This window comes from Polypterus senegalus, chromosome 11 (assembly GCF_016835505.1).
Source record: "Polypterus senegalus isolate Bchr_013 chromosome 11, ASM1683550v1, whole genome shotgun sequence".
Lineage (NCBI taxonomy): Eukaryota > Metazoa > Chordata > Cladistia > Polypteriformes > Polypteridae > Polypterus > Polypterus senegalus.
In genome coordinates this window covers 79,462,395-79,488,869 of record NC_053164.1, presented here as the reverse complement: position 1 = coordinate 79,488,869, position 26,475 = coordinate 79,462,395, and the positions used below count along the sequence as shown (strand labels likewise).

Here is a 26,475-nt window from a genome sequence, read left to right as displayed (position 1 = left end):
TTTGAAAGACATTTCATCTGCCACCTCAGGGCAAACAAACTCTGAGTTCCTAGATTTTCAACTAGAAGACTCAGATGTGCTTCAACCCTCGCTAGGTTGAAGAACAATACAATTTCTGGACCTGATGGGGTTTTACCAATTGTATTGAAAGAAATTAAAGATGTCTTTTGTAAACCCTTATTAGGAATATTTGAGCAGTCAGTTTTTGAAAGGAGAAGTACTGGAGGACTGGAAAGCTGCAAATGCGATCTACATAAGGGAGTAAAAATAGATCCTGGTAATTGCAGAACAGTAAGTCTTAACTTTGATTCATGCAAAAATTATGGAAAGTGTACTAAGTAATAAATTAGAAAAGTACCTGCATTAAAATAATCTAAATAACAGCCAGAATGGATTTATAAGAGGAAGATCCTGTCAAATCAATCCTCATATAACATAATTTACCTAGACTTTCAAAAAGCCTTTAATGCAGTCCTTTACTGAAGAATAATTCTGAAACTAGAAGCTGTAGGCATCACAGGTAATTTGCAATACTAGATCTCAAGTTGGTTACCCAAAAGGTTTTTTAACAAACCTGTGAAGTTTTCAGCGGATACTAAACTCAGAAGAATGGCAGACACTGAGGACCTGGACATACTTCAGAACTTGGTGAACACATGAAAAATTAAGTTTACTGTAGAAAAGTGCACAGTGCTACATGTTGGCAAGTGGAACTTTAATTACAAACATAACATGCACTGCCCTACGAGAAGCAATTCCTGAAAAGGATTTAGGGGTTTATACTGACAAAAATTTTTCATTGTCTAAGCAATGTGCAGAAACAACTATAAAGGTAAATAAAATGTTGCCTTTTATTGTAAAAACTGTTGAATATAAATGCAGGGACCTCGTGCTCAGACTTCATAATGCACTAGTGAGACCATGCCTGGAATACTGTGTACAATGCTGGTTACCACACTACCAAAACGACATAGCAGCACTTGAAGAGAACAATCAGGTTCATACCAGGACTTAAGGACATGTCATATTGTGACAGAATCAGAGAATTAAAACTGTTTAGGTTTTAGAGATGGGGAGACTGCATAGGGACCTAATCCCTAAAATCCTCAAAGGCATTTGAGGCCCGGGATTCAGGAAGCACTTCTGTACACAAAGTGTTGTGGGAATCTGAAATAAACTGTCAAGCCATGTAGTTGGAGCAGACACCTTGACAACTATTAAGAACAATTTGGATGAGATATTGGGACAGCTTAGCTTAGCCAGTGGCGTAGCATGGGATCTCTTGGAGGGGGCAATCCTCCCCGGGCGGCACATTTTTGGGGGCGGCATTATTGGCCACAAGGCTTAGTACAATTTGTGTGTAAGCAGCAGGGTTTGGAAAAATATCACTCATGCATGAAAAAAGTCAAATTCTCTGATTTTTTTAACCACAAATGCTTGAAAAATAATGTTCAGACTGTCCTTCTGCATCTGACACAGCAGTTGAAATGTATGAAGCAATGACTAAAATAAACATAAATATTACACCGATAATAATTTCTAGGAAGATAAACAACTAATTTACAATTTATAATTTCGGTATTAATCCGAATGCGTTCTTACTCTGCGCAGAACACATCCCCACCTATCACTTGTACCCTACTTTGGTTGTGGTTTTCGTAGCGTAATTATATTAAACTAATAATTAGAACATGGCTTATCAGTGCGTCTATACTATATTCTTGTCTAGTTGATGCTTATAAATGTATATAAAAATATTGCTGTTTCTTTATATATGAATAAATCTATGCAAAATGTATCTTAATTTTTTTCTATACGTCATTTTAATTTTCTATTTAAATAGTTTAACATATTCAGATATGTTGGAGGGCGGCAAATTGAAGCACCGCCCCGCCCCACACGGCACGAATTCGAGCTACGCCACTGAGCTTAGCTGATGGACTTAATGATCTCATCTCAATAGCCGAAATTTTTATGTTCTTATGCATAATTTCTGTTGGGGAATCAGGACTTCGATTGCACTAAGGTCTCATGTGGCATTCAGAAACTGATTTTCTGTGGAGACTACACTAAAAACGTCTTGAAGAATGATCAAGAAAGCACTTGACAATAGGTCATGGGTAAATTAATACATAGATGCAAAATCAGCCACAAAGTAGAAAGCAATGGCTTGTGGTGCAAGGGAATGTTTTCCAAACTAGGCGATTTTAAAAGTGGGGTCTCGAAGGCCTGCTACTCTTATTCCAAATTATGTCAATAAAGGAACAAACTACATTTTTCCTAAATTTTCCAATTACCGTAAACTATGTGAAATGGTGGATTCGCAAAATTACTGTGTGGAACTCTTTGCTGTCCTCTGTCAGTGTAAAGAAGAGATTAAAATGCTAGGTTAAGTAGACGTCAAAGGAGGTTATCATCCACCTTAATAAAAGGGGACGTGTCAGTGTATCTGTGTGTCCATCCAGTTGCTATCTCTCTGCCATTCCAATAGATGGCGCATCACAAACATTAACATTGCTTTTACAATCACATACCAAATGCCATATAACAGAGACATATGCATTATAACTGCACTGTAAATGTTAACATTGAGGTCTTGATTACATATATTTTGACCCTTCTCGGATGTGTAGCACAAATAGTTTGGCTATAAAATGCAATGTTAGGCCTCATTTGGAATCTGATGGGCACTTTTAGTGTCAGCACTACAAACAAGAGGGTTAAGGGCCAATAGCAGGGAAAGAAAAATCTCCCAGAGCTTACTGGAACTGAACACAGGCATAAACATAACAGCACTACAGAAAATCCAGAGCAGAGCAACTACATTAATTCCAGGACTAAGAATCGTGTCACTTAGGCCAAAATACCCAAAGTTATTAAAGGACAGAGTCTGGTGGATGTCAGTGGTTAGTTTAAAAGGAGTTATTCACCAAAAACTGGTTAAGGTAAATTTTGCACAAATGTTCGAAAGTTCCTTGTCGCACAGAAAACTATTATACACGAAATACATAGTAAAAATAGTGTTGTAAGTAGCAATACTGTACTTTTGAAGATCTTTAAATCTCAACTTGATGATATTTTGCTGAAGTCAGGGATTGCATAACATTTTTGAGCTGGATACTCTTTTTAAAATGTTAAACTAACACACATACCTTTGGAGTATGGAAGGAAATCAAAGTAACTGAAATAATCCACAAATGTGGAGAGAACATGTAGACTCCACAGAGAGAGAGAGAGAGAGAGTGAGCATGTCAGAATTCAAACCCGGGAATTTAGAGCTATCAGGCAGCAGCACTAACCACTGCACCTCCGTGCTACTCGTGTCTAAATCGAACACAAGTCAATTACAGACATACTTAAAGATACAGCAAGCAAAAAATGAGATATCAGCAGTGCGCAAAAGTGAGTGCCAACTGCTGCAGATATACTTTTAAAAAACATCACCAACCATCAGACAACAGAGAATATTGGAGGGTTAAAATATTACAGAACAACAAAGGCTAAGCCAAAACTCTGATAGCAGGCCTGACATGATGTACAGCTGTATATATTTAGGGGCCTTGTGGGGTACAATAACATATGAAATAAGATATTGGAGGATGCATGGAAATGCGTGGAGGTCAGTCAGAATGTATTTCTAATAAGGTTTTATTTTTGATACTGTTGGCAGCAGCAGTAGCTGCACACATGAGTGCAAGTTTTGCTTGTGTAAGTTTCTGCAACAAAGGCCCAACTGGTTTAGTTAATTCCTGGCTTGCTATATTATGATTATCCATGTGCACCATTGAAGAGCAACATGCAGTTTTCCTCTTTTTGTGGGCTGAAAGGGACTCAGAGAAGTGTCACTGAGTAGGCTGCAAACGTTAAGAGTGACCATACAATTAGGTCACCCATCACAGATGAACAAGAATCAGGTAATTTGTCAAAGAATATTACTGTTGACAATATGCACATGCTTGTCACATGAATCTGGCATGGTTATGTCAAGTAGTGATCCATTCATATTTCTAAATATATTGTGAATACTTTTTGACTTAACCTTTATTGCAAACCTTGTCCAGTGCTGGTCACAGGTGGGTTCCATTCTACCAGAAACTTTGCTATGTTAGTTTTCCACAAAAACATGAGATTAAATATTAGATTTGCTCAGTCTTCACTACAAACTACACAGAGTGCAACATATAAAAATATCATTTTTTGATGGAGTGTTTCTTCAAATAGACTGAAGGTACTACACTGAAGAAAGACTAGTAGAAATTTTAGTTGAAAAAAATGCATAAAGAACAATATGGACCACAACAAAAAAAGACTACTGCATAACGGCTGATATCAACCACTTTGCATGTTATGAACAATGTGTACAAGCGTTACTTTAGAAAAAACAACTCTGTTCTTCCAGACCTAAATGCCCCCATAAAAACATCGAAATGATACCGCTTTTTCGTGGATATGGCTAAGAATGCAGAAGACAATCTGGTTAAGAAATGCGAGTCTTTGAACAAATAATGCATGCAATTACATACTGGGCAAAGTCCTCAGGCACATTAAACAAAAGTGACTTTCAATGAAATCTTGAGCTTATTTAACAGCCAGATGGCGAACTGTGTCAGAACTCACTAATTGCGACAAACCATTTTAATTCATTTTTTGTATGAGCACTATTGTTATTGTTATAAGATCATCAAGCCCCACTTAAAACTTTGTTTTTCATGGGCACAGCTATATCTTTGACTTCAACACATTGCCATTATAAAACACAGGGTGCTCTGTGGTGTCTGGACTTTGGATAAAAACAAGAAAATGACCTCATAAATGGCTAGAGGTTGAGAACTTCAAAACATGAAGTAATAATGGGTTTACTTTGTTTTCAAGTACAGTACAAATTTTGATTTACATTCTCGTTTAGGTGATTAGATCCTTTTAACCTTTACCAGACTCTTGACCACTCTTTCAGATCAGCCAAAAAAAAAAACTATATTTCCTTGTTGCTATAATTTAATCTCAAATCCATTTGAACCTCCAACCAACTCAAATGAATTCAATACTCAGTATGTACTTTTTGCTTCCACAATATCAGCAAAACTCAAACTGAAGTACCTCAGATGTTCCTCACTTCTCAGGCAACTTGAACCATGGAAATGCATGTATAGTAGACAGTACAGCCTGAAAATAATTTTAATTAAAGATGCATCTGCTTGCATCACTTCTGTCATTGCTCCTAATTTGCTTTATCTTCCTGAATGAATATGAAGACCTGAACCTGACTCAGAGCTGTTGTGAGAAATGTAAGTGTCCAAGGAGGATTATTATGAGTTTCAAAAATAGACCAGGATACGCTATATGTGAGCAGCAATGTGGCCAGAACAAGAAAGGATTCAGAATGGTGAGATCTAGGCAGCCAAAAATGAAAGGGACAAGGTGTGAATCAAAAGTCAAAACCAAAAACAAAACATCAATCGAGAGCCTACTTAGAATTAAAGTTAACTATACTGGACAGAATTTCAACATATCGTGTATTATTAAGAGATCTGCCCTCATATTTATTATAATGACTTCCATGAATTCATCAGCATGACAACACTGGTTAACCAATGCATCGATAGACTCTCATCATATAGACAGGAACCAAAAAGAATTTTGTCAATACAAATTTCTCTATTCTTCGTATTCTTTCGCCTGCTCCCGTTAGGGGTCGCCACAGCGGATCATCTTCTTCCATATCTTTTTGTCCTCTGCATCTTGTTCTGTTACACCCATCACCTGCATGTCCTCTCTCACCACATCCATAAACCTTCTCTTACGCCTTCCTCTTTTTCTCTTCCCTAGCAGCTCTATCCTTAGCATCCTTCTCTCAATATACTCATCATCTCTCCCCTGCACATGTCCAAACCAACGCAATCTCGCCTCTCTGACTTTGTCTCCGAACCGTCCAACTTGAGCCAACCCTCTAATGTACTCAGTTCTAATCCTGTTCATCCTCGTCACACCCAATGCAAATCTTAGCATCTTTAAGTCTGCTACCTCCAAATCTGTCTCCTGCTTTCTGGTCAGTGCCGCCGTCTCCAACCATTATAACATAAACTGGTCTCATTACCATCCTGTAGACCTTTCCTTTCACTCTTGTTGATACCCGTCTGTCACAAATCACTCCTGACACTCTTCACCACCCATTCCACCCTGCCTGCACTCTTTTTTTCACCTCTCTTCCACAATCCCCATTACTCTGTACTGTTGACCCCAAGTATTTAATCTTATCCACCTTCGCCAGCTCTACTCCTTGCATCCTTACCATTCCACTGACCTCCCTCTCATTTACACATATGTATTCTGTCTTGTTACTACTGACCTTCATTCCTCTCAGCTCTAAAGCATATCTCCACCTCTCCACAACATGCTCCCTACTATTGCTACAGATCACAATGTCATCAGCAAACATCATAGTCCATGGGGACTCCTGTTTAATCTCGTCTGTCAACCTGTCTATCACTATTGCAAATAAGAAAGGGCTCAGAGCTGATCTCTGATGTAATCCCACCTCCAACTTGAATGCATCCATCGCTCCTACCACAGACCTCACCACTGTCACACTTCCCTTGTACATATCCTGTACAACTCTTACGTACTTCTCTGCCACTCCCGACTTCCTCATACAATGCCACAGCTCATCTTGAGGCACCCTGTCATATGCTTTCTCCAGGTCCACAAAGACGCAATGCAACTCCTTCTGGCCTTCTCTATACTTCTTCATCAACACCCTCAGAGCAAACATTGCATCTTTGATGCTCTTTCTTGGCATGAAACCATACTGCTGGTCACTAATCATCACCTCACATCTTAATCTAGCTTCCACTACTCTTTCCCATAACTTCATGCTGTGGCTCATCAATTTTATTCCCCTGCAGTTACTACAGTCCTACACACCCCTCTTATTCTTAAATATTGGCACCAGTACACTTCTTCTCCACTCCTCAGGCAGCCTCTCACTTTCCAAAATTCCATTAAACAATCTGGTTAAAAACTCCACTGCCATCTCTCCTAAACACCTCCATGCTTCCACAGGTATGTCATCTGGAATATTAAAAAAAAAAAAAACTGCTAAAACATTATTTTAGTATCTACATTTTAGTTGTATTCCTAATAGTCTTTATAGGCATATAATTATATTCTTCAGGGATCTGCAATTTGTACTAATCGCTACTATTCTCTGCTGTTTTTTCCGGTGATTTGCACCACCACCACCTGATTAAGGTACCATGCAGCCCCATGTGATGATGGAATGAAGGCGGGTGTCCCAGCCGTCTACGAGACCAACTTCATGAAATCCTATCATGTGAAGCCTGAAAACCGAGAGGACTGATTTAGGAACATTTTTATTAGGTAGAATGCCCATTGGAGGCTGTGCGGTCTTTTGGCTTTGGGACCCCTGCAGATTTTGTTTTTCACTCCAGCCTAACTGAAGTTTTTTTTTTTTTTGTTTTTTTCTTTCTTTCCAGCCAACTGAGCTTACCTTTTTTTGTTATTTACTCTTTAACATTATTGCCTAATCTTATTTGTTTCAAGTAACTTTCTTATTGTCATCTTCTAAAGCACTTTGAACTACATTTTTTGTATGGAAATGTTTTACATAAATAAATGCTACCGTTGTTGTCAACAGTAGCCTACATAAACATCCCTTTTAATAAAACTAGAGCTAAAGCTGCAACAACTAATCGTTACTATTGGTGATCATCAATTATTAAAAGTGACTGACAATGTATCTCTTTCATCGATTAGTCGGTTATTGTGGCATGCGATTGCGTCACGACTTTATTCAGCTGTAAACGCATTTGAAAAATTCCAGATGGTAAGCAAGTCACACAGAAGACAGGACAACCTAAGACGTCCAGCGTTTGGGAGAATTTCACTCTGAAGACAGCAAAAAAAGTTGTGATTTGCCCGCTCCGTGAAGGAGAAAGACTCGCTGTCAGCTCAGTATGTTGAATGTTACTTGAGCGTTATATTGTACAGATATATGAACACAATGCTTGCTAGGCCAGTCACAATATAATGACTTTCAGTTTGAAGGGAGGAAACAGCAGAGTCAAACTTCAGCCCCCTATAATGTGAATAAAACACATAAAACTCATATGTGACAGAATTTTATGGTAGGCAACTAAAAATATGTGTCATTAGCTATTAGACAATAAACGCTCATATTTTCACTTACAGTATTTGCCTTTTTTGACATGGTCACTCTGCTAAATTATGGTGCTGAAATACACGTTTGACAACACGTGTGCGTGTTTACAAAAATGGATGTGAAGAAGTGAAAATCCCTCAGTCTGAACCGAAAACTTTGTTTGTTTTTTCAGTCTCATGCAAAGAAAATCTAAATCTCCAGCACCATACAGACAAGAACAAAGCAGCAAGTGCAGCAGTGAGTCCCTCAACTGCTACTGAAAAGCTTATCCCGCAATCTGAGTCACAAGGTAGGGGCAGGCCATGAAAACACAAAAGTTCCAAACTATTTGGCTATCGGACTTCAACTGAGTTTTACACAATTATAAAGACGACGCAATGATGTGCAAGTACTGCTGCAGCAAGCCTGGCATAGCTGATAAAATAGATTTTGTGGCAGGATCACGCAGGTTTAAATGTGAAAATCTAACAGCACACTCCCGACAGCAATGACATGCGTCAAGCTGTGACAGTGTGTTGACTGTAAGCAAATGTGCCAAGGACTCTGTGGTGGTAAAATTTTTCCAGACACACAGAAAAAGGAGTGATGATTCAAAAAGATTTAATTAATTAATTAATTTAATTCAAAAAGATTTAACTTTCATTTAATTGAGTTTCACACAAATGAAACCACATGCTTTGTTGCCAAAGAAAAATAGGCTGGATGTTTCCCCAACATATGACAATGATGTTTGTTGAGCTGAACTAATTTCAAACATTACTGCAGACTAAAAAGTAATGATGGTGCAAAAAAGAAAAAAAAAATCTCTTCTGTGGTTGTCAGAAATTTATATGATGCTTTGCCAGCAAACTGCCGCTATCATGAAAAAAAAGTTTAATTTCGAAGTTTTTGTTCAATGTGATTCTGAATGCATAAACCACATTGCGAGTTTAATTAATTTATTGAAAACGTTTGTTTTTTTAAGGAAATTTTTTTGACAATTTGCATGTGTGATATTTGTTAATAATAAATCATATTTTAAAGTGTAACCACTCTGTAACACTGGGACAGATAATCTTTAAAAGCTGAAACGGGAATATGAAGTTCTATATTGCAATAAATAGAGAGATCAATCAATACAGCTAAAATGTTTATCTCTTTTGTTTTTCTTCTACTACCCAGCTCTGTAATGACCAAAAGTTTGTAAGCAGCATTAACATTTTACTAGCCAGTGGTGATTCTGTCTTTAGTGTCTCCATAGAGAGGTGTTGTTATTTGTTTGTGTTGAATCATGCAGTTTTAAGAGGAGGTAAAATACTTTACTCAGTTATCTTATGATAGCTCAAAGGGACAATGAACATCATAATGTTAGAATGAGTTGAGTAGGTCTAAGGTTAAGTGCAAATTTGCCCACACAAATTGTTATATAAATGTTTTATACAAATCTCTATTTTTTTTTTTAAATATCTACAAATAGTTCATTTTTCAAAAATAATTTCTGAAAATTTCTTACAAGCCTGTATTTAATGGTGAAAAATTCAATTTCATGCATTTATGTGTTTCATTTCAAACTAAAATAAATCTTTAATATTTGTTTTTTTTTTTTACAATCCATCTAATCAGTTAGCTGACAAAATAATCAACAGATTAATCGATTATCAAAACAATCTTCAGTTGCAGTCCTAATAAAGACATCAGAAACATAATTCAGAATCTTTCTGTTCCAAAAAGATAAGGTTGCAATCTATATATATAATTCACTAAGGCAAGACACCCATGGAAAGGCAAGACAACCATGAAAAGCACGCCAGAAGGGGCGTGGATTCACTAAGCCGCCGACAAGTGAGACACCTATGGCGCACGCAGGAAGGAGCCACGCCCACCAACTCCAAGACCATTGGATACGACGACAACTCGCAGGGCCATGCCCACCAACTCGGACACGACAACACAGAAAAAATGGTGTTATTTATATTCGTCTGTTGTAGAGGCCACATGCAGTGCAGGTCAGGCTAATGTCATGTGCATGTCATGCACATCCGAGCTACGTTGACTGTTCATAGAGGCATGTTTCTCGCGGAGGTGAATCGCCATATGCAGCGTGTGAAACGGTTTGCGAGGGGTATCCCATGGGATCCTTAAAACAATCCTTTACAACTGAGGTTAAAGCACAATGAAGTAAGCAGTCTTTAAAAACGACTTTGGTTACGACGCATGACTGCGTGCATCATAGCAAACTGTTTTACACGCTACATGCAGCTATTTGCATCCACGACAAACATGCGTCTTCTTAGATGCTCCTGCAGGAACATGGAAGACGTTTTCCTGCCCACCAACACTCCTTTTTCACCGGCCGACGTCTACCTCGCTCTCTAGGCGTTCACACTGCCTGCCCATTTGCCCGGACGCAAAAACTCACCGACCACCCAGTTAGTCCCTTTCGTCTGCGGTAAGGGTCCGCATGCACGTCTGAGCCACGCGACATTTGTTATGCCGCGGGTTCACTATTGTGTTGTATTTTGCTCTCTCCAGAGTTCCATCTTTTCATTCACTTACTGTTGTATTCTCACACCAACCCGTTTTAGACATCCGTGTCTTTCCAGAAGTGTTTAGCATTCAATAAATAATTATGCATGAGATTGACCGTGTGTCTACCCAGCGCAGAGAGGCGTGGATAAGCTGTTGAACCCCATTCGGGCTGCAAGCCATGGAATTCCCACTAAGTGTGACTCATACGCTCCCACTCATTACGTCACTACCCTTTGTGCACACCCCCCTCCTACCGTGGTCGGGTATCTTGGTGGATTATATATAGAAACGCAGCCAAAACCGAGGGGTATCCCATGGGGTCCTTAAAACAATCCTTTACAACTGAGGTTAAAACACAATGAAGTAAGCAGTCTTTATAAACCGAGTTTTCGGTTACGACGCACGGCCGCTTTACACGCTACATACAGTAATTCGCATCCGCGACAAACATGCGTCTTCTTAGATGCTCCTTCACTTTGTTCACACCCCTCTCCCACCTCGCTACTACCGTGGTCGGGTGTCTTGGTGGATTATATATAGAAAAGCCGCCAAAACCGCACAGAGCAATGAAAAGTCTAGGTCAGTCACAGGTACATCTGGACTGTGTAAAGACGACGACTCAAGTGACGAATTGGAGGTGGGCACATGAATGGGCAGTGCATACTGAACGAGAAATCAGCAGACTAGCATGACAGACGGAGCTGAATGGACGTCCTTCTCCTCTCCTTCCGTTCCAAACTCCGCGCCGTGCACCCCCATCCCTCCCTCTGGCAGGAGAATGCGCGAGGACGGTCCGCCAGTTTTCAGTCACGGATGACTGTGTGTTGGTTCGTTCCGTGCATTGTTACAATGTTGCTTTTCTTGCTGATTTATTACTGATTTTTCAAATGTTAATTTTCTCCCTGTGCTTAAAAATCATTAAAAAAACAGTCTGATTATGCGGCGTATGGTACGCCGCGGGTTGGCTAGTAATTATTATTTTAAAAAGCATGAGAAGCAGTTAAATTGCAATCAAAGCACTTGGGCACTGTTGTAACTCGGAGTCATGAACATGGCAAAATGGGTCAGAGGCCTCCAAAATGAGCCCAAAAGCAGGGCAGAACCTTCAGTGAACTGCCCAGAAGAGGCACACCCAAGGCAGCCAGTCCCCAACTTCTACTTGCAGACTTCAGCCTGCACAGGCTTAAAAAGGGGAGATAGTTTGAAAACTTCAAAATACAAAGACAGCTATACAATATAACTCTGGAATGAAATACAAAGGTGAGAAACTGTCACACTCTGGCTTCCAGAGACAGTTATCAATTATCAAAAATTATCAAAAGGACAAAAAGGGATTCGCCCAGAAGTTCCCAAAACGCTATCTAAGAACAGAATCCAAAAACACTATGAAAAATGGGGAAAAAAATCAACAAATAACTAGTTAACTCAAGTAAAATCCAATACAAACTCAATGCTCTACTGCTGGGTCTCACTTTTGACTGAGAATATGAAACCAAAATGAAGACCCTGTAGCAGAGATGTAAAGGTTCAGTTTTTACCAAATAATTTACCTAGCTAACACAAATAACATCCATTAATTGTTCAAACCCACTCATCCTGGGCAGGGTCAGGGAGTGGGGGGTGGATGGGGGGTTGGGGGTAGGTGGAATACACTCCAAGGAAACATGGGGGGCAAGGCAGGAACAATTGCTATACAGAGCGTTAAGTCTTTTGCAGCATAAACACACACACACAGGCAAATTTAGCATCACCAATCCACCTACCCTGTCTTTGGAGTGTGGGATTAAATCAAAGCGGACCCTGGAAAAACGCAACTTGGGAACTATGCAACCCTGCAATTTCTATCAGCATTATGAAACTATTATTAGAAACTGAGCCTCAAAATACACAGCCCTGGAAAAAAACTGTCAGTTCTGGGAATAACTTGCAGGTAAAGGAAGATTTAAAATGGGTTAAGCAATGTAATATTTAAAAATGGGCTTTTACTCAAAGCACTCACCGGTGGCTTGGCGTAGCTGACTTGGCGTGGCTGACTTGCAGCTGGCCTTGGATATGAGCGAGGGTATGCATTATGGGAATCAGAAACTATTTTTGGACTCTGAAGCTTAAATCAATTTAATGGAATATTTTTTCTTGACATTTGGGATGCCTTCTTTGGTTAATTTAGGATGCTGCTGGAGCGCATGGATCTCCAGCATTGGGTGGGTGAAAGTAAAATGGAGTGACTGACGGATATCGCAAAAATAAGACTGCAGCACAAAAGAGTAATAAAGTTTGTACTGAAGAGCAAGTCGAAAAATGTCCTTAGCACACCAGGTGGTCTTAGCATAATGGATTGTTTCCCTTGCAAACAAGTATGAGCAGATTTTGTTTGCTCTTGTCATTCAGCCTTTGTGCTTTCTGTTAGTAGCTTGTTTTGAATGTGCTCATCTTTTCATACAGACTGATGCTTTCCTTAGACCACTGCGCCATGTAATTATGTGAACAGTATGGTATCATTCATTATATTAAACCAGTTCATAGCACAAGGAACAAAACATGAGAATAAATTGCAGAATAGAAGAGAACTAGCCCTTTGTAAAAATTAACAGTTGATGCTAATTATTAAAGTTATAGTTATTTTTGCAGATCAGGCTGTCAGAAGAATTCAAAAAGAATTCCAAAATAACAGACATGCTATAATAGTCATCATGGTGTAGAGAGCTTACTAGAACACCAAATCTCCTGCCACACAACCGTTACACATTCTTGGTGCATTTTCTTTTTTTTGCACGTGGTGTGGTTAGAGGAAACTGATCTAAAAAGAGGACAAATTATTAGTTTTTGCTTCCATTACCTATTTATCTTTTGCAAGCCAAGCTTGGGAGAAAATATATTACACTTGCATTACACAGTTGCAGATGTCAAACACCTAGCAAAGATGATACTGTATGGATACTCCAAATTAAATCGGTGAGCTTATCAAAGCTAAAATCAAGGCAGATTGTACATTATGACCCCATGCTGAAACCTGTCATTTCATTGAACACTACATATGCATCTTCTTTTCTAGAATGTTTATTGTCTGAAAATAAAACTATAATTTTCCGTATATTGTGAATCCCTCAAATTACAGGGTGGCAGGCAAGAGGAAATGCAGCTTTGGGAGGGCTAAATCGAGAGCTTAACTTGGACCTGTTTATGGAACTTAATGAGCATAAAGCCGAGTGAATGTGCTTATCTAAAAGAATCCATTATTTCATAAGTATGTATATGAAATAATATATTGGCAAATGAACAAATCAGTGCAAAATTGTATTTTTAAATGGTTTAATACTACACTCTCTTTTCTCATTTCACAAAACAGTGGCTCCATTTTACTGGTTTTTCAGTTCATAATCATACACTGCATTCTGGAATGGCACCCAGTTACATGAAGCTGCTATCCTGAATTGGATAAACAGGCTCTGAAAAAGGATTGCAATTATTTAATTTATTTTGCAATTTGGTCTTTTTTTGTATTTGCATAAGGTGACTCATAAAATGGTTTTATTAATTGCCATCAGTCTGTAACCTCAAAAGGAGGAAATAAGAGCAATGAGACTTGCCTTTAAACAGCCCGCTGGCCTCAAGCAAGCCCCAGTTCTCCACTAGCACTTTGACTTTGTGAGATTTTATCTCAGAATCCTACATGGATTTCAGCTAGCCACTCAAAACAAAGGCTTACATTTACCTCACGAAATGCTTTTGGTTTGTTCAGATGTAGAGTCTGAGATGTGAATGCACAGCATTCAGCACATTCGAAAGTCCATCACATGTGTTCTTTATATAGACAGATGTGAGGCCATGCATTACTTATGCATGCACAACATCTGACATTATGCCTTCATGGTTCAAACTCACTAGGAATGTAAAAATACCTAAAATTCTCAGACTGAGTTTTCCGGACAGGTCCACGTCTGTACGCAGTTTAGGTGTTCTCTCTGTGTCCTGTGTTCTCAGAATTCTCCAGAAGTCTTCCCACATATTGGGTTGTTAGTGGCTTTGTAGTGGCCTTCTGTGAGTGGGTATGTCCAAAGTCAGTTCCTTTTTTGCATTCAATGTTGCTGGGATAGGCTCTGGGGCATGAGTCCCTGAAATAGATTAAGCCGGGTTGAACATGGATGGGCAGATGAATGCAAGCCCCATTAAATGATTGCGATATGGTTGTTGTCATTAGTTCTGGCTTCAATAAAAGGATTTCACAAAGAGGATGAATGAAATGAATTCACTGAGAAAACTGACTATCTGTGTGCAGTCCCTCCTGACTCTGACAGGAAACTATTAAGAGCTCAAACACACACACAAATAAAGGATCAGAGAATGTCACCGGGGAAGAAGACACAAAAAACAAAATCTAGCCACTACATAGGGTTGGGCATCTCTTTTGGCAGAAGAAACAGATTAACTGCTTTCCCTCCACCCACACCTTCATGTGCTCTACTGCCCATGGCCACCATCTTCCCACCAGAAAATTCCTTCTTTTGTCTCAGGCTCCTACTCTAAGCTCCCTGGACTTTTCATTTACACAAACTATTTGGCTCGATCTATACCTACACATTTAAAAGGACAGAACTGTTAGTTCTTATCAAAACAGCAAATGGCAACTGCATTCAGATAACATTTCTAACTACATACCCAGAATAACCATAATTTGCCCCAGCTTTCCTGGCCTTCGTTTGCAAAGTATTCCTGCAACAGTATTTTAACGTCAAGTGTAAAGCCTTGTCACTGCTGCACATAATTCATGTTAATGGCTTCCAACCATGTTGCCATGTATATAACATCTGTCTTATCATCATTTCAAAACTCTTGTCAACCAGTATACGAGACGAGAGACAAAAATAACTGGATTGGTAAAAAAAAATATATTTATTGATGAATTACAGCATTCTAAACATGGTCACCTTTAATACACTCCTGCAAAATGCTTCTCACCGATTCCCTGTCAATACCAACAAACTCTGAGATCACCCAAGACGAGCGTGGGTGACCAGAGCATTGAATGTTTTACACATTTTCTTGTCTTTCCTGGAAACTCAAAAACTTGTGTGCGAGACAAAATGTTATCACAGTACACTGTTTTTATCATTCTATAAGTTTCTGTGGCCGTTTTGTTCAATTTCACGAGAAATTTTTTCACCCGACATTATCGTGGAAAATCGGATAGCGATTGTTGTACAAATACTGACTGGGCTATTCACATGATATACCTAGCTGGTTGGTGGTTTGAGAGGGAGCGTTGGAGGGGATATAGTTCTATGATTCACGTCACCCCAAGCCCAGTTCTGTTATTTTCCATGTCTCACCTACACATTCTCACTTTCCACCTTTTATCAATGACTGCATTCCCATTATCCAGTTTAGGTCCAGAAGCCATGCAAATTCTGTCATATTATTGGAAGAACACTAAATGCTGGGTCTCCAGCTGGAAACCATGTTTGCATACAACTTCAATATAAATTGATACTGCTAACAAGGAATAAGTCATCTATCAATCAAACCTTCCTGTTTACTGAACACAAAGATGTTATACTTTACTGAAAAGTCCGTATTATTAAAAGTGTGGTTCTTATAGCAAGCAGCATTTAAGACCAGCACTCTTCATACCGAGATAAAGAATTGCTTGCTAAGCAAAATGCCCACCATCATGTTTCAAATCATAACTCATTGCCCTAATATGTTTGCTTCTACTAAAATGAAGTTAATCCACCCCACATCCCTTTTACTTAATTTGGTAGCTAGACACCACCTTCACCCTAGTAACATTCTAAATATTTTTATAAGACTTTCTTCACTGGGATGCTTTTGTGACACTGCCACACCAATAAAAGCCATCTATCAGGGCAGCTACGGTGGATCGCCATTACATGGAATGGTGCAAACCTCCATGGCTCTGGAGATGCAGTGCTCCACCCACAACTAATACCTGCTAGCATATTCAGTTTGTTAGGTGTGTTTAACATTTTAGAAACTGAGAAAATAATAAAAATAAACAAGCAGTGTGATGATAATTTTAAGCAAATAAAGTGCTGAGGTTGTGAGGTTGAGGGGGGAAACCAGAGCACCCAAAGTGAGCCCACATGGACATGGCAAGAATGTCCAGATTCAAACATGCCAAACAGTTATTGTGGACACTTACGAGCACTGTTTCCAGCCCCTGCAGAAGTATGAAGCATGTATCTAAATATCAAAATAGTGTCGTACAAAGGAAAGAAGATCATTCAGGCTATGCTGGTTGGTTATAGAATTGCAAAATTGTATTTTAAACCAGATACTTTCAAAATTGTCATGGCTTCCACTTCAACTATATTAGGCAGTAGGTTGTTCCAAATTCTAATGAGACACTGTGTTAAGAAATGATAACCACATTTTATCTTGAATGAGCTTTCCCTGTGTACACATACATGTAAACACAGAATACACAGAAAATATACAGATAAATAGAGTTGAACTGTACACAAACACATAGTGCATTAACAGCACAGATACAAACCACTTGGACTTTTCTGAATTTTCTCATGTTGAAATATCAAATTATACAAATTCAACTTGTGCTTACAACACAAATGTCAATGAGAAAATAACAACCTACAGGTCTTTCCAAGTTTCATACAGATCAAAAAAACACACGTACAGAAAATGACTTGTTCCATAAATACTCAACCCTCTCTGAGTCAATATTTGGTAAAGGCACTCTTGGCAGATATTTCAACGATGAAACATTTAGAAAAACACTTCTAGTTGCTGTGTAAATTGGTACACTACACTATTTGGCAGTTCTATTGGCCATTGCACATGGCCTTTACTGAGCAAACCCTGACATGTGTTCTCAGCTATGACTGACTCACTCCAGAACATAAATTTTCTACCGTTTTGTGCCATTGTCCTGCTGGAAGACGCATCCTTTTCAGATTTTTAGATTTGAGGGCAGAGTGTATTCATCCAAAAAATCTTTGCTAGTTCTTGCTGTACTCTCATCTGAGAGGTAATTTAAAATGGTGGGACTTGAAGGCTTATTCTGTGATACATTGCATTGCTGTATTAACTAAATATGTCACTTGCCAGATATTTGTATATTTAACCTGAACTTAGAAGAAGTGCCTTAACTCAATACTGCTGGAGAAAGTATGGCATGTTATATTTTATATTACATTTGCTTTAGAAGAATGTGTAAAAATGACGTAGAATGGATGATCAATGGGAAAAGAAAGAAAGAAAGAAAGAAAGAAAATAATTAAGCTAGAAATTAAGCGTTTGCTGGCTAGCTGAAATCTAAATCCTTTTTTATTTGGAAATAATAAGAAGGTACAACATGACTGTCATCAAGGAAGCACACTCACATGTCCTAGCAGAGTAAGGCTAGCCTGAAGCTTTATGCTACTTCATGCCACCAGTGTATAAATCCCGTTGGCATTTTTATCTAAAACACTGCCTGTGCATTCATGCCACTAGCCTGTAAGATTTTCAAAAAAGATTTGTTCTCTTCACAGTGCTGGATGTAGTTCAATTACAACAGATCCTATTCTTTAAAATCGTATGCATTACTTACACAGCTAGAGCATATCTAAAATAATCCCCCCATCCCTCCTCCTTATATATGCAGACCTCCTACACAGTATATAAAAGAGAGACTGGTTATTTGAAGGCAATGCAATGCAAGTAATTCTAACAAACAGAGCTATTCCCTTTTTACTGTAGCTGCCTGGTGACAGGAAGCAGCTCTTGTTGGGTTTTTGACACTAGAAGCAAACATCGGCACACTGTGTGTGGTCTGATAGGCGGACACCAGGCTACAGTTCCTTTTAAATTCTACCTAGGCCAAAAGTCACATAAATATACTGTAAATTCATATACAAGTGCTTAGCCTGACCGGAATATTGATGTTCAATTCAACACATGCACATCTGGAAGACAAAGCAAATGACGGCAGTGTCATTTCAAAACTGTCAGAATATTTGCAGAAGAAAGCTGGAAGCCCTTGTCTAAAGTTCTTGCCATAGGATCAAAAAAGAGCAGTTGATAAAACAGCTGAAATTTCGAGCATTTTACGAGGCAGATGTGGTTCAAGTCTGAAACATTTGAGCACTACATCATCTAAATAACCCTATTAAATTGCTAGACATTCTTTTGTAGGTGCGATAGCAACTGCTGTAAAAAAATCAAAAATGTTTTGATGGTAGCAGTGTATTTAGCCCAATGTTGGCCATCAGCTCCTATTGCAGTTAACATTTCTTGTACCTAAATAGTAAATGGATGGACATTAATATAATTATTGTGGGTGGCACCATTCACAAGGAGAATAATCATAAGCACCTGTATGTTTGTTCAGCTCCCAGTGAATCCATTTTTTGTTGAAACTTAGTCCAGTTATTCTTCAATGACATTTTTCAAGAAAATTCCATTTTCATTGAGATATCTGAGAGACAGCAGGCTGTATACCTTTATGAAATTTCAAAAAGTCCCATTAAAAAAAGAATTAGGTGAATTTTGAAATTGGGAATCTTTAAACAGAGAAACATTCTCTGCATCCTTTCTTACTGATTAAATTACTCTTTTAAATTAAAAGTTTGAACATTTTCTTCTTTTACATATCGTCTGCCATTCATCTCCAATATAATTTACTGAGATGGCAAAAGTGTTGCTTGCATGCATGGCCAGGATCTTGCTGATAGGTTAGCTGCTTGTGTGTGCATAGCCAGACTTTAACTCTAACTCTATAGGGTACTTATTTGAAAAATGTTATGTTTAAAAATATGAACTACAATTAGGCACAGACTTCTACAACCAACAGCTTACATCACACAATGCAATCTGAGTTGACTCTGCTGACTCTGAAGCTATTTGCAGTCACCACAAGCCTACTTGAAGTTGGTTTTTAACTACATGACCCTGTAAAATATTGCAAAAAAAGTGCTTTATGTCCTTTACTAATGCAATACATGTAGTTACATTCTATTCTCACTGAAGTTACTGAATATAGCTCATTGTTAGAAAAAATATTTTACAAAAAAATTGATATTTCTTTAATGAAGTAAATAAACAAAAACTAACAATCATTCATCTTTCAAAACTGTTAACTAGTCCCCAAACTCAATTGAATGTGTACATTTTTTAAATTGTTTATTCCACTTCCATTCTAAACACAGCATTCAGTGATGTTTCGAGATTAGGAGGAGGAGGTTATGTTCAACCTTTATAATGCACTGGTGAAGCCTCATTTCAAGTACTGCTTACAGTTTTGGTCTCCAGGCTACAAAAAGGACATACCAGTGCTACAAAAGGTCCAGAGAAGAGCGACTAGGCTGATTCAAGGGCTACATGGGATGAATTATGAGGAAAGATTCAAAGAGCTGAACCTATACAGTTTAAGCAAAAGCAGATTAAGAGGTTACATGATTGAAGTGTTTAAAATTATGAAGGGAATTAGTACAGTGGATCAGAACTGTTATTTTAAAATGGGTTCAACAAGAACACGTTAAGGGTAAATTTCGCACAAACATTAGGACTTTTTCTTTACACAAAGAACGATGGACACTTGGAATAAACTACCAAGTATTGTGGTAGACAGTAAGACTTTAGGGATTTTCAAAACTCGACTTGATGTTTTCTGGAAGAAACAAGTGGATAGGACTGGCGAGCTTTGTTGGGCTGAATGGCCTGCTATTGTCTAGATTGTTCTAATGTTCTAAGAACCCCTGTGTTAACATTCACATGCCTTGGTAATCATTTCCTCCAGTATAATTCAAAGCCAGTGTGGTCCCCGGCTGGGGCTGGAGCCCGGCCGGGACGCCCAGGAGGACGAGAGGAGGGCTTGTGCCTCCTCCAGACCGCGAGGCGTCCATCCTGGTTATGTTGGGGGCCTCGGGTAAAGGGCTTGGAAGCCCAACCCTGTAGGGACCCGTGGCCACTGCCAGGCGGTGCCCCGATGCCGGTATATCCCGTGTGGTCCCCGGCCAGGGCTGGAGCCCGGCTGGGACGCCCAGGAGGATGAGAGGAGGGCTTGTGCCTCCTCCAGACCGCGAGGGGGCATCCATCCTGGTTATGTTGGGGGCCTCGGGTAAAGGGCTTGGAAGCCCAGCCCTGTAGGGACCCGTGGCCACCGACAGGCGGCGCCCAAGTACCTGATTATCCTGGGAGCCCAGCACTTCCGCCACACAAGGGCGTGTCTGCGGAGGAGTGCCGGGGAGCAGCTGGAGCCCATCCGGGTTCCCATAAAAGGGGCTGCCTCCCTCCAGTCAGCGGCGAGAGTCAGGTGGAAGAGGACAGAGCTGAGAAAGAGAGAGAGAGAGAGAGGACGGGAGGCGGCCAGGAAGGCATTGAACTTGTGAGGCCTGGACAGTTGGGGAAATCGGTGCAAGAGGCACTGGGGTTTGAGCACAGTTTTTGTAAATATTGTAAACAAACGAGTGTGTGGTGGAACCAACGATGTCTGTCTGCCTGTGTCCGGGTTCAAGTTCACACCAGTAACAGTTTATTTTGACCAGAACATAACAAATTCTATTTTTCCCTCAGCAACATTTGCTCTATTAACAACTCCAGCAGATATTGTTGAAGTGGAGCCTGGAATGATTTTTTAGGACCACCTCTAATTATTTAAAGCAATTCTTTGGCAGTGCTGTTTGATTAAGTGGTGCAGTATGTTGATCACCATGAAGTGCACACTTTAAGGAGCTTCGTGCTGGTTTTTGAACACAGTAGTCCAACTATTTTCATAACAGCGCCAGTGACCCTGACATCATTTTCTCACTCTGATCTGCTGGTGTTGCCTCAGGCCACACACAAATCACTGCATCGCTATTGTTAAGAAGGATGCAACAGGACACTGCAAATCTTCATAGTCATACAATAACATGCACTCACATCCTTAAACTTTCTGCAACTTGACAATGACCACCACAGTCGCAGGCCTTGTAGTGTCTGACGTTGTGCTTGTTTATTGTTTTCTATAATTTGTGTATTTGAACTGCATATGTCAGCCCTCATACAGTGTGTGGTAGATATGTAGTGCTACTGACAACTGTACAGAGTGAAATTCTTACTTGCATGCCGACCAACATGCCACATCTTTGCTTGAGTCCTTGTATCTTGACATCCTGTAATGACATGCAGGTGCTCCAAAACTACAAACACACAACCCTGTAGTCTTTCCAGGCCTCCCACTGTTTTCACTGCAAGGCTCAGTCAGTCAATCGGCACATAGTACTTTCCACCATAAACTAAATCACATCTGGGCTTAAGAGACATTAAGGACAGCATGAAGCAGCACCACACAGAACAACACACATTAGCAATCTTTCTTAGATGAAAGATGGAAAGCCAATACTTCCTTCATTATCTTATACTAAAAAGATACCAAACATAACCACTTCAGTTTAATCTAGTGGGAGTAAAGCACTTAAGCAACCAGTACTTTCAAGATAATGTTGTCAACTTAAAATTTGAAATTACATCAATTAACATTGGATTCAAAATTGAGGGTACCTATCTGAGAATGTAGTTAGTGGAGTCTAAAATGGGGGTGTGTAGTCACCAGTGTTAAGTGGGGCAAACATTCAGCCAAACCTGGGAAAAGAGGATCAACACATAAGCGGAACCACCAGAAAACTTGCAGACTGCCATTCACCAAGTGCAAAACAGGCTAAAACAAGTCAGTCAGTGCCAAACATCCTAAAATCATGATCTACAAATCTGTTGTGAATGGAATTATGGATGGACTGTCATAGCATTGTGGCACAGTGGCCAACAGGTAGGATTATGAAAAAGAAAATTACAAATCGCATTGCTCCCACTGCAGGTACAGGAGGTGGTATAAATAACGGAAAAAGGAGTATAACTCGGAAGTGACTAAATCACAATTACAAATGCAGTTACAAAGGTCAGCCATATCAGGCTAATTGCAAATTAGCAGTAATGTGCCAAGAATACTAACACAGTGCCAAAATGGGCATATAGTCAGTGCCCAAAATGAAGGTACATCTGTCACAAAATGTTTGTCATATCTTAAGTGGAACAGTACCAAAAATAATGACAGCATATTCTGATGATGGGCATGCTGCGTTGGCAAAGAGAAACAAAGGTTGTAAATTGAAGCTCAGGGAGAGGGGTGGATAGATGAACACTTTTATAGGAAAGTCGCCAAATGTCACAAAAGTAAAGCCTCAAGAACTACTTCAGAGTTGATTTTGCACATCTGTGACCCCTCTCATTGAAAGCTGTACATCATAGGCTTCCAAAGATGGAATTTATTACAAGGCTGTGTTTGGAAACCACTTGTACCCTAGGTCAACATAAAAAGATGTGTATCTTGGTTTAAAGAACACAGACCACAAAAACTTATATGGTCTGATGACTCATCTTTCACTCCATCTCCTGTATTTGGATGGGTTTACATTTGAAGAGAGCCAAAAGATGCCTTGAATCCTCAACAATATTTCACAGTGATTACACATGGCAGGGATCCATGATAGTATGGGCAACCATCTTGTGGGATTTATGTGGTTCAATGATTGCCCTGCAATGTGCAGCCATTTCACAGGACCAGGTGCTCCCTGCGGTGTAAACACTATTCTCTCATCATGTTCCTCTTTTACAGGATCATAATATAGACATGATATACTGTTAAATTAATTCAAGAGTGGCTTCATAAACACATGAACATTACCAGATCTAAACATCATTGAACCTTTAAGGCAGGGGTCTTGAATAACAGTCCTGGAAGGCTAATGTTGCTGCAGGTTTTCATAAATTGTGACCAGTTTTTATTACAAGTTAACTTCTTTTCCCTCCATTGTGTTTTTAAGGCTCTGTCCTCCAAATTGCTTCATTTTCCCAAACAGAAATGAGATGTGAAATGACTTACAGAGAACCAGCTAAGTCAGGGCCTCAAACTCGAACCAGTTTCTTCATTTAGAAGCTGAATTTTTTGTTAATTAAACTCATTTATTTAATTCCGGCCTGCTTCTCTCATTCTTCCATAGCAGACATTTCCAAAAGTGCTGATTCTGCTTTTGTCTAAGAACCTCATCAAATATCTTTGTGGACCTGAGTAGAAACAAGTTACTGTGACCTTCACCTTTCTGTATTTTTTAGATATTGTGTGATGGACACATGTTGCTGGTCATGTGGTGTCTCCTTTTATATCTCATTACTGTTTGGCTGCTAATTAAGGAAAAAAGAAACAATCGAGGGGGTCTGAGTCTTAAAAAAGCACGTCAATTAAAGCAAAAGAAGTTAATTAGCAGGAAAAACTGGTCACTAATTAAGAAAATAGAATGAAAACAGTTACAGTAGCACTCCTGGACCGAGGTTTAAGAGAAATTTTGAAGAATATATTTTTATCTCCTTCATTTCTCAAATAACTGGCTTATCTTCTTGAACAAAAGTATAGTATCACACTACATTCTGTTCAAGACTTGCATGACAGCATTCCAAGAAGGACTAAATTTGTGAAGGTAAACGCTGGCCCAACTCCATTCTTGATATTAACATATTAATAGGTGTTTCCACTATTTTGTCTGCTACGTATGTATGGGCACATAAGTGCTATAGTAATTTAATGAGTCTTTTATGATCTAACAGACAAAAACTAAACCACCCAGCTGGATTATAATAAACCTATTATGCCTAAGAGGGATGAATAAAGGGCTAATAAGCTGTAATGCGATGCAATAGGTAGAGCTCAAACAAAGCAAAGTAAAGTAGACTGACTGTACACACACTAGAGTTTTTAGAAAGACAACATTAGAAATATATGATATTAAATGCCAGAAACAACGTAGTCATTTGCAGCAACTGGAATAAAGACATCTTTCAAATAGGAGTGGTTGTGACGTGCAAGAAAAAAAATGAATGTATTATCTTATCGCTCATTTTACCTTGTCAATTACTGATTTAAAATAAATACAAAATAGAGACTGCCATTGTGCTTCTTGAAACATTCCCTTCAAACATATTCAAGCATATTTGATTCGAGGATACAAGTATGTGCTAAGCAATACCTACTGAATATAAAGAAAAAGGGGAGTAAACTAAAAATAACATAAAAACTGAAGTTTTTGCTACTGTTGCCATAGTGTATTTCCGTCTTTATTCAACTCAATATGCAACATGATTAAAACAAATAGTAAAATGTTAAAGCATGTAAGACTGTATCAAGCAAAAGAGTGGTCATCTTTTACTATATTAAGATGGACCAATGTATCAGAGCAGTGTTGAAATAATCACACTAAAGCGATTAAGAGTTTTCTGGGTGCCAACATGTCCATGACCCCTGTTTTATCCTGCCTCCCAAAATCAGCCCCCTGCCACACACTATTCAGTCAGCACCAGTGTTTAACATGCAAGCCCTAAAAACTGCCACTGTAAAAAATGTCAAAATGAATGAAAATCTACAAGTCAATAAAAAAAGGAAAATTTACCTACTGCCAGTGGAAAAGAATTTCTTTCATTCAGTTTAAGAATTTAGTCAGGATCACACATCCTCCTAAGTATCTGCATGCCTTCATTTCGCTGTCAACTGATATTTTACGTATGTAATCTTGCACAACCACTTACTGCCTTTACAGTAAAATGAGGCCCTGGCGTGCCAGCTCCAAGTATAAGAGGCACGAAGATGCATGAAGCCATCAAGTGGGGAGCTCGGCACAGTTCTCTCAGCAATACCACAGCAGCTTTGCAATCCCTGACATACATTTTTTTTTCTTTTTTAAATATAGAAACATTCTTTGCCATATACTTCAGTACAAATTGACTACCTTTTAATTAAAAATAAAAAAAAGTCATATTTCTAAAATCCCCACAAGCGTTTGCCATTTCTCCCTGCTAAGACAAAGCAGCCTGTCACCTTATTATGGAAAGTTTACTTACGGAGATGTGTTGCACTTCAGCTGCACAGAGCACCTTCTCTTAAGAGTCAGAGCCTTCCAGACTTAAATCCTGCAGGCGTCTAAGTAAGGTTTATGTACTCTCATGTGAAGGTTTTTTTTTTTTTGTCTTCTTCTTTGGAGTATACCAACAGTCCACCCCCTCTTCCAAATCCCCCCACCCCCACCCCCCTCTGACTCCAGATTCCTGGTTGGGTGCCAAAAAGGACTTGCCTATTGCCAGTGAAAAAAGAATAAGGCAGAAAACACACACACACACACACACTCACACACACCCGCACCTGGTTTCAGTTAAAAATTCTAGCCGGAAACAACACTTTCATGTTCAGCTGCTCCAAGACATGAAACTCAGTAAAAGATACTAAAAGCTAGCAGTGAATAGCAGTGATGAATTATCTTACCTAACAAAGAGGGGCATATTCTTCATTATTTAAAAATGTCATACACCTCAGACACCCCAAATTTTGATTTCCTCAGACCCCCCCCCAAAGTGAACAATGAACTCACTTGTAACACTTTAAATTTGTCCAGCTGTTAAACTACGGCCGCTCGAGTTGGCCTGTCTCTCACATTAGCTATCGCTCCTCTCGGATTTACTTCAGGCTGAACTGAGGCACGGGACGTGCTTCATCTGAGCCATGGCTGCTGTGCCCTCCTACTGTGGCTTCAATCCAGTTGTGGCGCCAGTGCAAGTGCATCGTATTTATCTGATCAAAGCTAATCTGTCAGCCGTTATTTTGTTTAACTTTGTAAAGCAATACTAAAAAATGAAATGATTTTTGTCTGCTGCTGGGTGCTGGAGGATGGACATCTAATGTATTTTGTGTGATTCTGGATAAGCTGAATTCACCTAAATGTAGAGTCTTCTGCCATCTCCATTATTGG

At 39.2% G+C, this 26,475-nt stretch overlaps 1 protein-coding gene across 4 annotated transcripts in view; it reads right to left on the bottom strand.

Moving 5' to 3' along the window:
- efemp2a (EGF containing fibulin extracellular matrix protein 2a) overlaps positions 1–26,181 on the bottom strand; it is a 99,982-nt gene extending 73,801 nt beyond the window's left edge. Inside the window, exon 1 of one of the 4 annotated variants that reach the window (XM_039769133.1) lies at positions 26,098–26,181. Coding sequence is in view for 1 of the 4 variants with exons in the window: in XM_039769130.1 (XP_039625064.1) it covers positions 25,130–25,155 (26 nt within the window). In the remaining 3 variants the exon portion in view is untranslated. Of the gene's footprint in view, positions 1–25,125; positions 25,243–25,573; positions 25,697–26,097 lie in introns of those variants that run through there. The other 3 variants (XM_039769131.1, XM_039769130.1, XM_039769132.1) reach the window with 3 other exon arrangements.
- Positions 26,182–26,475: the final 294 nt, after the last annotated feature.